Source organism: Orcinus orca, chromosome 3, assembly GCF_937001465.1.
Source record: "Orcinus orca chromosome 3, mOrcOrc1.1, whole genome shotgun sequence".
NCBI lineage: Eukaryota > Metazoa > Chordata > Mammalia > Artiodactyla > Delphinidae > Orcinus > Orcinus orca.
Window position 1 is genome coordinate 155,989,899 of NC_064561.1, and position 14,076 is coordinate 156,003,974.

The 14,076-nt window shown below is 40.6% G+C and overlaps 1 protein-coding gene across 1 annotated transcript in view; it reads right to left on the bottom strand.

Annotated features, from left to right (window-relative positions):
- The window catches only part of SPEF2 (sperm flagellar 2), a 171,862-nt gene that overhangs the window by 45,363 nt on the left and 112,423 nt on the right, over nucleotides 1–14,076 (bottom strand). Inside the window, exons 26-29 of the mRNA XM_033421276.2 lie at nucleotides 10,749–10,896; nucleotides 8,543–8,671; nucleotides 6,450–6,588; nucleotides 3,540–3,769 (exon numbers count right to left, since the gene is read on the bottom strand). Of these exons, the coding sequence (XP_033277167.2) occupies nucleotides 3,540–3,769; nucleotides 6,450–6,588; nucleotides 8,543–8,671; nucleotides 10,749–10,896 (646 nt within the window). The remainder of the gene's footprint in view (nucleotides 1–3,539; nucleotides 3,770–6,449; nucleotides 6,589–8,542; nucleotides 8,672–10,748; nucleotides 10,897–14,076) is intronic.

The following is a 14,076-nucleotide window of genomic DNA, read 5'->3' on the forward strand; positions in this document are numbered from 1 at the left end:
CAAGTATGTATTCAGTCATTTGTTTTAATGAAAGATTATTCATTTCTCTGAATAATTTTGTTTATGTAGCATAATTAAAGGGAACAAAATATAACTTAATCACATTGATACTCCTTGTAAATTTGCTAAAAAGAAAATCTTACTTTGGGCTTAGTATCACAATGATTGTTATATGCAAATGTGTATGTTGTTTCCTAGAAAAAAATTCATCTATTCACCATATTTTAATATATTTTAGTGAGCTTGAAGTTTGCATCTTAAATATCATAAGTTAAATTGAAATATGTGAAACAGTGTAAGAAAATGCTCACACTTCTTGGCTTAGAAATAACAGCAATTTTCAAGTTCAAGCAGCAAGTTCTATAGGATTCCACATTTAGAAATGTACTACTTGCAGCCAGTTGCTCTATACTTTCAAAACTGTTATTACTTCAACTAAGATCGTCTTTTGAAATTGTAGATTTCTAGGGTAAATACCATGGGATGTATCGTAAAAGATTGTTTTCTAATTCTTGGAAGGAATATGACAAACACTTCATGTAAAAGATGGATTGGTGTGTATCCTTTGACAAGAATGAATAAGAAAGACTCAAGTCAAAGGATGTTTTTGGGGCCAGGGAAACTGGGAGAAGGAGTGAGTGGTAATCATTGGACTTCCTCAGGGAGGGGTAACATTAACATTTGCTGCCTGACTTCTAAGATGTCATCAGAGAACCTCTAATTCTGTGACTCTGGGATCCAGAAAATGGAATGATTATTACTTCACCTTCCCTTTATACATTAGAAAAATGATGACAATGAATATTATTTCTATTGATAGATCCCCTGATACTGTGCTAAGTATTTTACATGTATTTAAAAAGTGCCATACGCAATATATATATTTTCAAATAGTATAACTGAGCCAATAACAAAGAAAAGGGTTTAAACTCTTTGCTTATAGACCGTAACTCATTTTGTACTATCAAGATCCCCAAATCCCACAGTATTGTATAGCTTTGTCAATTCTGTGTTAATTACAACAATTATTCTTAAATCTGGATAATTCTCTAGATTGGGTGGCTGGAGGTGGTTCCCCAGACAGAGCTGACCTCTGCATCTGTTTTCCTGCAGTTCATGCAACTGGGGAGGGAGAAGCAGAGAGGTCCCTGACCCTTCCTCAAATATCCATACTCAAGCCGCAAACCTACACATTTTCTGGTGGCCGTTCCCCCAACTTTAAATATCCTCTGTATCCTTGACATCCAGTCACTCTTTACTTCTTTCAATTCCTCCCTCCGAGGTGTTTTTCCACACAATTTTCCTGACCAACCTCATTGCACACTGATTCACCTTTGCTTTGCATTCTTGAGCACTTTTATCAAGTTCAGATTCTGTTCCAGAGGAGCACCTAGATAGAAGTTTCTTCTTTGCTTGCCTTTTCAAATTACACTCTAAGTCCCTAGGGCAAGTGGTTTTCCTTTTACACCTAATTTTTAAAAATATATTTATACATAATTATCACCCTTCTCCTTTACCTCCCTTTCTTTCTTCTCCCTTCCTTCCTCTTCCTATCATACTTTGAAAGCCGTTGTATGCTACCAAACTCTGAAAATAGATAAATGTGTCAGTTGACATCTTTTAGTCTCAACGGTTTCTAGAGTTAATCTTCTAAGACATACGTATGTCAAGTTATAGCTGATATTTGTAATTTATGTTTAAACTTTTTTATTTTTTATTTTTTTTGCACTATGCGGGCCTCTCCCATTGCGGAGCACAGGCTCCAGTTGCTCAGGCCCAGCGGCGATGGCTCACGGGCCCAGCTGCTCCGCGGCATGTGGGATTTTCCCGGACCGGGGCACGAACCCGTATCCCCTGCATCGGCAGGCGGACTCTCAACCACTGCGCCACCAGGGAAGCCCTATGTTTAAACTTTTAATTGAAATTCAAACTCAGATTTTAAGGTTGGACCCAAGAATGTATTACGATTATCGCCATGAATACTAAGGTCCTTTCTGAAAGGGATTATGAGTGGTTGATAATTTTCCTACTCAAATGCTCACCAAAACTTTAAATTTTGACCAGCTTCTAGTCACCCTAGTTTAGGATTAAAGCAAATTATACTTCATATACGTCTTCTTATTTTATATGTAAACAATATGGATAAAATGAAGAGCAAAAGCAACTTTGAAGAAGGAAATACATAATAAAAAGACATTGTAAGCCCACACAAAGGGAAAGAGGATGGAATCTACCTGACTGAAAGACTGAAGGGATTTCATGAGCTGGTTTTATACAACTGAGATTTTTTTCCTGTACCAGCTGATGGCCATATCTTTTTGACCAGCTGCTTCCTGCCTAAATGTTGCCAACCTGAGTTTGTGTTCATCCACTGCTGTAGTGTGTGCCTTTATATCTTGGAGGTGTAGACCCACTCAAGCTGATTAGATGAGGTGACACTTGCTAGGGTAGGGGTCTACCCAGGGAAATGTTTACATCTGTTTCACCCACTGGGCTTAGCAAGGAAGTCTTCAGACTTAAAGTAAAGTAATACTCTTTTGACTAATGAGATCTAATGTGGTTTTCTGGGATAACTGAACTTTAAAAAAATAAGTGAAGTATAACCATTATGAAAGTGAAGTTGTGTTAGTACTAGACAAATGTCAGTTGACTATTCTCTAGGGAAAAGTAATGATTTTTCCAGTAAGTAGTAGACATTAGAAGATAAACCTCTTTATGAGAGGCAACTTAGTTTAGTGAGAAGGTGCAAAACCTTTGAATCAGAAGAGTCCTGATTGATATGTGACCATAGGCAAGTTCTCAACTGCTTGTGACTCAGTATCCTGACCTATAAAGTGGAGATGATAATCCTACATGTTCTCTCAGAATTACTTGTGCTATCAACTAATGGAATTCATTGATGAATATCTATAAGTAGAAAGATCCCAAATTAAAAAAAAAAAGCCTGTGTAGATGCTACAGAGCCATAATAATAAAATGTGAAGGAAATCAAGAATTTGTGTGCAGAAAATAACATGTACACTTACATGTGAACAGATTAATTAATTAATCAATCAAGCAAATATGTGTTGACAAAGGTTCTGCTCTTGGTCTATGAAACATTGAGGGAAAAGGCAAACATAGAAGGGAAATTCTCTACTCCCTGGTCTCCCTTCCCAGACTAGTGGGGGAGACAGAAACACAAACTCAGAATCCCAGCACAAAACTTAAACTAGAAGTATGCACAAAGACAGTCTCTCAACTGCCAGACGGAGTAATACTCAAATTTACCCACCTGCCAGCCAGGGGCAGGGAGGGCAGGAGAGGAGAATTACCAGGGATGAGGATCACCGCACTGCCAATGTACTAACCACTGTCTTGCTCTGTTTAATTCAGATCTATGTTGTATGAAGCAAATATGAGATAAACTAGAATGAAACAAGGGCTTGTGTTAGTGCCACACAATCCCAGAGGGCTGTTTTACTTGTGGACAGGTGATGGCCATCCTGGTTAATCTTAACCTTATTTTGTGCTCTTTTCATAATAATTACTTTTCCTACCTTTGGGCGCTATCTCTAAGAACTGATCCCGAAGATTGCCAAGCCGTTCGATGGTCAGGGTGCCATTTTCTTCCCTTTCCACAGGTGGAGGGCGTATTGGAGGAGACAGGTCTGGAAAGACTTTTATATCGCCGTTAATGCAGAAGTCTTCTTGGTCTAAATAAAGTGCATTCTGAATTTTGGTTGATGTTTCAATGTGATAGCGAGCTACCTCAGTTAATTTTTCCACACTGAAAGTGGAAAAATGAATAGGGTTATCTCCATTAAAAATACGATCAGATTAATAGTGTTTGCTTATTAGATATACACACAGAGTTAACACATTGGAAAATTTAGAAAATTTGGCTAAGCTAGAAAATTCAATCTGCATGATTAAAAAATTCTAATTTCTCCTCAAAGCCGTTTGTAAAAAAGCAGGGTATAAATAAATAAATGTAGATTAGAAATAAAATACATGCTCGTTCAGGGCTAAGAGTTACACATTTTATACAAAGTTGAGCAAAAAGAGACTCCACTAAAATGGTTTTATTAGTATTAGAACATATTTTACTATATAAACGATTATGTCAATAGATATATTCATTTTAAGTATGAACCAGAATAAAGTTATATGACAGAAAAGCCTGTAAAATATGACTGTTAGAATAACACATTTATTTGGAATCGGGACAAATTGTATGTAAAGTGAATCAAATTTGATAATGGATGTCTAGAAAAGTGGCTTTTCTCTAACTTTATAACAAGGAGTTTGATGTTATTGAAGACACATTTGACAGAGTGGACTCTGACGAGATAACCCATTGAAATTGCTTTGCTATCTTCACAGGGAATAACAATTCCCAGCTAAATCATGTGGTATAAGCAGCAGTAGTTCAGAACCTTGTGGTGCAGTGGGAAGAGCCCTGGAAGCTGAGCTCTCATTGCAGACCCCTCTCCAGCCATGGGTCCTTGGGAAATGACTCAAGCTCTCTGATTTCCTCATCTTTGCAATGGAGCCAAAAACAAACAACTCCATACCTTATGGTTATTCATGTGAAACCACATAGGGCATAGATTTAGGCTGTACTGGGGATTATAGTTATGGCCTTAATTAAAGGTCACTTTAAAGGCCAGAGAAATTTAATACATAAGTACAATATTACTGTATTACAGAAACAATCTTATTTATGTCTTGCAATAAAGATTGAACATGGCAGAAAAATGCATATTTAATCTGCTTTTATAGAACTCTGGAACACCAAATATTTGTATACTGAAAATTAAAAATATATATATTAGTCACTTTCTTTCAAAAGACAGTCTGGAATTTAATTCCAGCATACTGTATTTGTGAGTGTCCATATAGTCTGTATTATCCAGGTACTTTTTGTTTGATGGTGTTTACGTGCTGGAAGCAAAGGAAAAGGGCACTGGATAGCTACAGAGCTTGTAGCCCTGAGTGAGGAGGGACTCCAAATGTAGACACCCAGCCAGAACCAGCACAGCAAAATAAGTGCGCCATCTAGTGGAAGCTTGCCAAGAGTAACCTTCTCAGAAAGGGCGGGCGGCGGTGGTGGTGGGGGTGGCTAGGGAAATCCCATGAAAATGGAAAGTGGGATTTGAAGTTCAAAGGGATCTGCTAGGTCGCACTATTTCTTTTTCTTCTTATCACTGGAGAATTTTTGCAAGAACCAAAAGAGAAAGCAAAGCTTGACAGTCCTAGGTTTTAATTTCTTGTGGCCATATTCAGAGGTCAGATATATATATATCTGACCTCACACACACGCACAAGATAAATCTGAGAAATACGAGTTCATCTGATAAAAAAAAAGAAACTTGGCCACGTGCCTCTTGATGTGGCCACAAGGATGGGCGCTGTGAACCCTAAGAATGAAGAAGATATGCTTTCATTTGTAGGCAGCAGGCAGAGAACAGAACTGAACATCACTGCTTCACAATGCTGATGAGTACCTGACAAAGTATTTTAAGCACTACGGCAGTGAGGTTACCAGGCCGAGGGGTGTGTGTGTGTGTTTTACTATAGAGCAACAGATACAAACAACTAGGCTGAGGATTTTACAACAGAACTTTCATTTTGAGACAAGGACTGGAGAAAACAAACCCTAACAACCGTCTTCTAGCTGGCCGATGTTGCTTCTGAGAAAGTTGCCATTTGTATACTACGTATGCCACAACTTCCAAATTTTCAGTAAATGTTTATTGCAAACTGTAGTCTATCACAGAATCTAGATCTAGTAGAAACCTTTAAAATAGCCTGGTTGGAGTGCTTTCTTTTACAGATGAGGCCTATGGGGCCCGAAGTGGTTAGGCATGCTGTAATATGTGGACAAGGAGAGATTCTCCATCTCCTGGACCATCAGGTTTCCTGACTCTCCATTGAGGGCTGTTTCCGCCCTGCTGAGCTGCCTCTTTATGCCTTTCAGGGGAGAATTAAGAGGATGAGACTTGCTGTCCCTCACTAGTAATGGGGATCTGGAAAGCCTTTGGAACCCAATAGAAAAGTAGAACTGGCTGTCACAAGGGAATCAGCCTAACGGGTAAAACATTCCTGTGAATGATTTCATCTCCCATTCATTGGCCCTGACTAATAAGTCTGGCATTAGAAAGATATGAAACATTATACTACTTCTAAAAAATATTTTTAAATTGCTTATAGTTTTACCTTGTAAGCTAAGGTCCTCACTGAGCAGGTGAAAACCAAACTCATAAATAATGCGCCATAGCGCCCTTTGATACATGACTTACTATTGTTAAAAAGAGGCAACACAAATGCATATGTGATTTCCCAAAAGGTCAAAATTTCCATTTGTAAATGTAATTCAAGTTTGTAAACACCTTAAAAATCTTTGTCAATTTTGGTCTTCAGGAATTAACAAAGTAAATATTTTAAAAAGTCACGCAGTACTTTACCTGGCCATTTCATTCAAGTACCTCTCCCCGAGCCACTTTTCCATGAGTTTATACACCTCAACTGCCTTTGTTACTAACTCTTCCAGGAAAGCCAGTGCTTTTACCTTGATCAGTTCAAGTCTGAACTGTGCAGCTGTCTCTATTTAAAAAGAGAAACAAACATTGTTTACACGTTTTATATGTCATGCATTTTCTGATTAGCCAAATTCAATTTTAAACCAATTACGCTTTAGTCTGTGAAACTTCAGGCGTACACCTGATATACCAGTATGGATAACTATACCCTATCCATCTCAGAAACAAAGCAACGTGTGGTTAGACAGTTTATTTAAACCAAAACTATAATTCAGCTTTACACGTAATTGCACTTTATTGCAATATACCCTTCGATAAATTGGAATGGGAAAACACAAATAGATAATTTCTGAATTTCAAAAAGGGGGAGGGTACTAAGTCTCTGGATCTCCCGTCTTAGAACAGGAGGGTGAAGCCCGTGGTCCCAGCGCCCATTGATGCTCTGGGCACACAATGAGGTCTGTGGATTTTCCTCTAAAATATCTGTCCAATCTTTCTTCCTTCCTTTTTCTATCACCACGATTGGGCATTGCTTTATGTCTCGCCTCAACTACAGCAACCGCCTCCGTCCTGCTTTCTCCAAGTTCCTTTCCCCACCTCAAATCCAAATCCACTTCCACCCGCCCCAGAGTAACCCAGCTCACCTGCGCACGTGCTCACAGGTGCTTTCTGCTCAGAATTCTTCACTAGCTCCCAGTCGCCATAAGGGAAATGTAACTTTCTGGCCAGGGCCTATGCGACCCTCCACCTCCCTGACCACTCCTTCCCAGAATGTGCCTCAGACTCCACAGCTAATCCCCACTAGTCACCTAGCTCTCCTCCCCCTTCCCTGCCCCCGCTGTCCCCTGTGCACATTTCCCACATTCTTCCAGTTCTTCTCAAGCATGAATTCATCTGCTCAGAAGTCTTTCTTGACTCCTGCCATGCTTCCTTTGTCCTGTCCGCCTAATTCCAATATCACAACATATTATAAGCGATTGTTTGCATTTCTCTTCCTCTAGATTGGATTTTATTTTTGTCTGTTGTTTTGTATATATATGTGTATATTTCTTTCAACTACTACAGGACCTGGCACATAGTAGAAACTCAGTAAACATTTACTATATAAATGAGTGAATTTAGCTACACTAGGGACCACATATAGAATGAACTGAAGGATGAAGCATACTTAGCTACTGAAAGCAGATGTGGGGACAGGCAACGGGACAAGCATGTGTCCTGACTTCCTGTGTTCAACATCCTTCAGATTTTACTCTTGCAATTATGAAAGCAGGTGGTAGGAGGATGGAGAGAGGGAGAAAAGGAGAGAAGCAAGGGATGGAAAGCATCTTTAGGAGTTAATTGTTTGAGTAGTTAATGGGTCCCAGCTTACCCAATGCTGCATTTTTATGGTTTTGACATCTAGTTTATTGACCATGGTTTCTTTCCCATCCGGATACTTTGGCTCAATTTCTTGATCTTTTCAAATGCCATTTTGAATTTATTATATGACAACTGGAAGAGCCAGAAGAAGACTATGTCTTGTAAAATTGTTGCTCTCTTTAGAGAAGGAGGCCCTTGAACATTATCGATCTATGACTGGCTCTTCTGTGGCCCCTGCTCCCAAGAACTCACTTTCAGAACCCGTTAGCCTTTAGTCAGGGTTTACCTTCCTAATGAGAGGCCTAAATTATTCTTATTATAATATAGAAGGACCTCCTTAGGTAGCCCCAAGCTTTCTTTTAGCCTGTAAAATCACACCAAGTCTAAAATACTGCTTTTGTTTCTTTTCTTTGAGATTTTAATTACTGCTGGTGCTCTCCTAACCTCTTCTCAAATTCCCTTTTTGAGATCCCAGCAGACAATAATAGGACAGTCAGATCTAGTCTTCATACGGTCACATGAAAACAGCCAACTGAATGTTGTACCTTTCAGTTAGTTTGCTTTGTGTCCTCATAGACAAAAGCCAGCCAGGGGCTGTTTGCCTACTGGTCTGTTTTCTACTTAAAAGTATCATCTTAGTTCTTTCCAATTGCTACCTTCAAATTGCAGGGCAGCAAGATGCTCTTCCTTTATTCTGAGCCTCAGTTTGTTTTCTATTTCCATTTCTTCAGCCTCCTCTGCTGTTACTATTACAGGAGTGGTTTCTGTCATTGGTGGGGATTTACCTGAAAGGGCAATGAAACGTGCTGAGTTACCTGGCAACATACAAGTGTACACGAAGGGACTTGGATAAAATGAGGACAAAGTGAAGTGTGTAGGGTGATACATGTCTGGTGATTTGGAAAGGAGAAACCCTGGTCCAGACGGTGTGAGTGATGAAATATTGATAATCTTTCCTTGAGAATTCTCCATGTGGTGTCTGGCTGGACACATATAATAATACCCCCATTCGTCTAGCATCATGGAAAAATGAGGTGTGTGGCTCATGCAGACAGGGTTACAGACACCAAAGAGGATGCAATTTAGTGTTTGGGGACAGAAATTAGCAAACCCCAACATAGCGTTGGCCACCTGGAGAAGTACCGCTTCACAAGGGATACTTGTATTGGCCAAGTGTTTCCCAGGTCCTCATCAAGAGAAGATCAGAGAATAACCTCAAGCAGATAGGTGGAAATGTAGCTGATGGTCAAGAATTCGTAATCTACTTATTGTCTTTTAACTAGTGCTTAAATACAAGTACTTTAATGATTACACACGAGAATTAGAAAATAAGAATTTGCCAGTGTTTGGGCTTCCCTGGTGGCGCAGTGGTTAAGAATCCACCTGCCAATGCAGGGGACACGAGTTCGAGCCCTGGTCCGGGAAGATGCCGTGGAGCAACTAAGCCTGTGCGCCAAAACTACTGAGCCTGCGCTCTAGAGCCTGAGAGCCACAACTACCGAAGCCTGCGTGCCTAGAGCCCGTGCTCCGCAACAAGAGAAGCCCCTGCTCACCACAACTAGAGAAAAGTCCATGCGCAGCAACAAAAGGCACAACGCAGTCAAAAAATAAAATAAATTTAAAAAAAAAAAGAATTTGTCAGTGTTTGAGAATTTGCCCATAAGAAATGGCAGTGAGATTCTAGCTGCAGGCCATGCTTGTACTATTCTACTTAGTTCAATAAATCTTTCTTGAAGGTCTGATCTCAAGGGGTTCAAATTTTGGGAAGAAGACAAATGTAAACAAAGAAATATAATAAGATGTGTTAATTTCAATAGTGAACTTAAGTATAAATTACAGATGAAAGAGCCCTTAATCTCTCTGGGTTTCTGTTTTAACATCTGTAAAATTAAGAGATTGGACCCAACCAATTATTCCACTAAAGTAAATAGGAAGCATTTCCTTCAAATGCTGCTTGTTTCCTTTATGTTCCGCATCTGAAATGGACCAAGGTCGCCTGTTCTTTACTGTGGGGCTACCCTCTAGCTGCTTGGATGGACTCCATCTGGAAAGCATTTTCTACCCCTCAGATGGAGTGAGATAACTGCACTCTCCAGGGACCTCTACCTCCCCCATAAAGAACAATGACCGGTCACATGTCTGTCTCTGCCATTAGACTACAGTCCTATCAGGGCAGGGACCACGTTTCTGCTTTTTTAAGTTTATCGCTGTGTCCTTAGTACCCATCCTCATCATGTTCTGCATGTCAGGGGCCTAACAAACACATCAGGAGCAACTGATCAGTGGAAGGACTTTTGCTCATGTGCTTCCCTCTCTTCCTCTCTTGCCTCAAGTCACTGCAAAAATGTGCAAGTGGAAACATTCAGAGGCCAGGGTAATGTTTGTGGTAGAGCCCACCCTTTCCCCTTTTCATTCCATCCTGCCTCTGAGGCTGAGTTTTAGGTAGGAGGCCTCCAGGAGAGAAGGACTTGCTTGAATGAAACCTGAAACCTGAAACCTGAATTAAACCTGAAACTTACATACTCAGAATTAGCTTTTAACCCTTTCTTGATCAAGGCAGCCAGTGTCAGCCCCCTTGCACACACTTTTCAGATTACATAGTGTCATCTTGGAGTTCTTTTCACATGTTCAAAACTATCTTTGAGATTTATTTCACCCTGGATACACTTGGCTATTCGGATAAACGCTGGCATGGAGAATGTTTGCCAGCTAACACTCCGGCTCACAGAAGACTGGGTCTCGAAGTAAAACCTAATGAACAGCATTCTAGTAGCTCAGAGGCTCATGTGCCTGGTTAAGTGCTTGTTCTCCACCAAGGAGAGGTTAAGCATCCAGGGTTCTGGATGCTAAAGCCATGAATACCTTTTCCTTTTTTGTCCTCTTCTTTTTTCTTGGGCGGCTCCTTTTTCACTTTTTTATTTGCAGCTACCTGAGGAGGTTTTTCTTTTGTGTCTGCTGTCTGGTTTTCTTTTTCTTCTTCCATGAGTCTCCGATGAATTTCAGCAGCCACCTGGTTGTATAAGAGCCACATTTCAGTTAATACAACATTTATGAAAGACGATAGCTATTTGGATTTAGCTGTCACCCAATTCCATTGAAACCTCATTCTACAGCAAACATGCCATGTACTCAATCTTTACAGAACATTTAAAAGATTCTACTTAAATGGAAACCTGTCCCTGTCCCAAGATGTAGCTTCCCCGAGGCCACCAGTGTGGAGGCCACTCACTTTCTCAAGCCCTGCCTGCCATTCGTCTTTAGTTACACAAACATTTCTTTCTTTTTAATCTCAGACCCTATGGATTTAACACCCACTCTTCTTCCAAGTGCCTGTTATTTCTTGGCCTTCAACCTGGGGCATTCCTTTATATCATTGTTTCTCAGGTTTTTTTTCATTATTGACTGTTTTTAAGTCAGTTTCTCCTAACCACATTCCCCTTCCTGAAATTTTAATACTGTAGAAGGGTCTCTGCCTATGTATTTCATGTGTGTCTGTGCTTCGTACATAAAATTGGTGACAATTTTTCATGTCCTCCAGCCAAGTTTTGGGGGCACATGCCCTGTATTAATTGGATCACTTGAATCCTGGGCTTCCATTCTATTCTAACACTAGACATCACCCCAGCAAGGTGCAGTGTTCATGAGGATGACCTGTCCCATAGACTAACTGCATCGCTGCTTCTTAACTTCCTCTACTTGGGGGAAATTTCAGCTTCTCTTCATATCAGCACCCTCCTTTCACTCTCATAGATTTCCTGGTATGAGAGATTAGTTGTGTGGTCACAATACAATAGCTGATGAAGGGCAGAGAGGGAGATGTGCGAAGTGCTGCTGGGATCCCTCCATCTTGCCTATGAGGCTAGCTGTGCTCTGCAGGCAGCAGGAAAACCTTGTCTTGGGGCTTGTACAGCTGGGGCTGTGCCTGCAGGTAGAAAGACTGGACTTTTTTTTGCTGTACGCGGGCCTCTCACTGTTGTGGCCTCTCCCATTGCGGAGCACAGGCTCTGGACGCGCAGGCTCAGCGGCCATGGCTCACAGGCCCAGCCGCTCCGCAGCATGTGAGATCTTCCCGGACTGGGGCACGAACCCGTGTCCCCTGCATCGGCAGGTGGACTCTCAACCACTGCGCCACCAGGGAAGCCCCAAGACTGGACCTTCTGAACCATGTTTTTCTCCGGATATATGCCCAGGAGTGGGATTGAATTTGAAAAAGAATAAATACATGTATATGTATAACTGAATCACTTTGCTGTACATCTGAAACTAACACAACATTGTTAATGAACCATGCTCCAATACAAAATAAAAATTAAAAACATAAAAAAGAGAAAGACTGGACCTGCTAAAATAAGTTCACCTGCCCCTGGTGAGGTGAAGGGCGTTTATGGCTGTAAATCTGAGAAATGAGAGCTGAGACGAGACTCCCAAAATGAAGAAAGAAAACCCGCACACACCATGGGGGCAGTAGCAACATATGGTTGAAAACTTAAAAATCTCAATAAGGCAACTGGTGAGGAAATGGAGGTCCATGGGAGTTTATTTATTTATTACTGTGCTTACTGTGTCCAAGCCTGATGTTATTTCTGGGGAGAACTGGGGGAGGGGCCCAGAGGAGAAACAGGAAGTTGGATAGAGGTGACTAGAAAGACGAAGAAGGCACAATCTAATCTCTTCTCTCAAAGAAGCTTTCAGTCCTGCGGGGGCGATAGACCAGCCAATTCCTGTCCTCTCCAGATTCCCACCACGCTTCATACCCATAGCGCAGCATATCACTCTGCACAACTGTTCTATGAGTGTTAAATCTTGTCCCCAATCTCCAACTGAAATGAGCGCTCCGGAGGGCTGAGCCAGCCCTGCTTCTTGGTTTTCTCCATAGCTTTCCGCATCTGTGCTGTGCTCATAGAAGATGTCCAGAAAATGCTTATTGATTGATGGAATTTCTTTGAAAATAATCATATGATACAGAATACACCCACAGCTTCTTCAGTATTAGCAGAACCTTGGAGGGATGCAGAAATGTTTCAGAGAGCTAGGCAGCTTTTTTGTGGGTGTGTATGCTTTTTTTTATTTTTTATTTTTTGTGGTACGCGGGCCTCTCACTGTTGTGGCCTCTCCCATTGCGGAGCACAGGCTCCGGACGCGCAGGCTCAGCGGCCATGGCTCACGGGCCCAGCCGCTTCGCAGCATGTGGGATCTTCGCGGACTGGGGTACGAACGCATGTCCCCTGCATCGGCAGGCAGACTCTCAACCACTGCACCACCACCTGTATGCATTTTTTTAATCAGATGTTCTGTTGATAAAAATGGATTTCATGATATATACTGTACTTTCAAATTCTTGGTAAAGCTGAAAGCAGACTTGTTAACATTCTCCCCTAAATTGCAAGCAATTCATTTTTGAATGTGTTCTTGCAAACCACGGTGAGTTAGCAATTTCCTTTAAAATTGGATTTTTCTCCTCTGTAAACAACCTTGTGATGATAATTATCATCATCCGCATTTTTCTGGTCCACTTCCCTCAAACACCTCTGGGTCTCTTTCAAAAATTAACATAATTCACAGTACATCCAATAATCGAGCTTGTAAGGCTGAAGAAACTCTAGAAATAATGCTTTGACGCTGTGAGTGTTAAACATGACTTATTTCTTTGAAATCATTGCACACCTGCTAATTACAAGAAAGTTTTACTAAAAATTAACATAACGTACTAAATGAATAGCTCCTGGTAAAACTGCTGTGTAGCGAAAAGCCCATGTTAAAGTGCTCTCATTCCAATTGCCCTGATCTCAGCTGGTCCTGTTCTCTCAGGCCTGTTTCATCTGAAACTCAAAGTTCACTTAAAGACATGTAATATCAAAGTCATAAAAGTCTATTAGAAATATAAAAGCAGGATTCAAATGTAATTATTAGGAATATTAATTACTAAACAATCCTTCCTCCTATGCTTTCTATGTGGTTTTCAAAGGTTCACAAGCAAAGTGGTACAGTTTTGAATAAACTTCTTAATATAATAACCTATTATATTTAATTTCTAAAAAACTTTCATATGCATTATTTCATTGGATCTTTTCAACCATTCAAGAAAGGAAAGATAAGGTAGAATGTCTCCCATGTTACAGATAAAGAATCAAAGACTCAGAGAGGTTAAGTGATTTTCCTAAAATCACACAGCTTAAACAAGAAGTGTAGC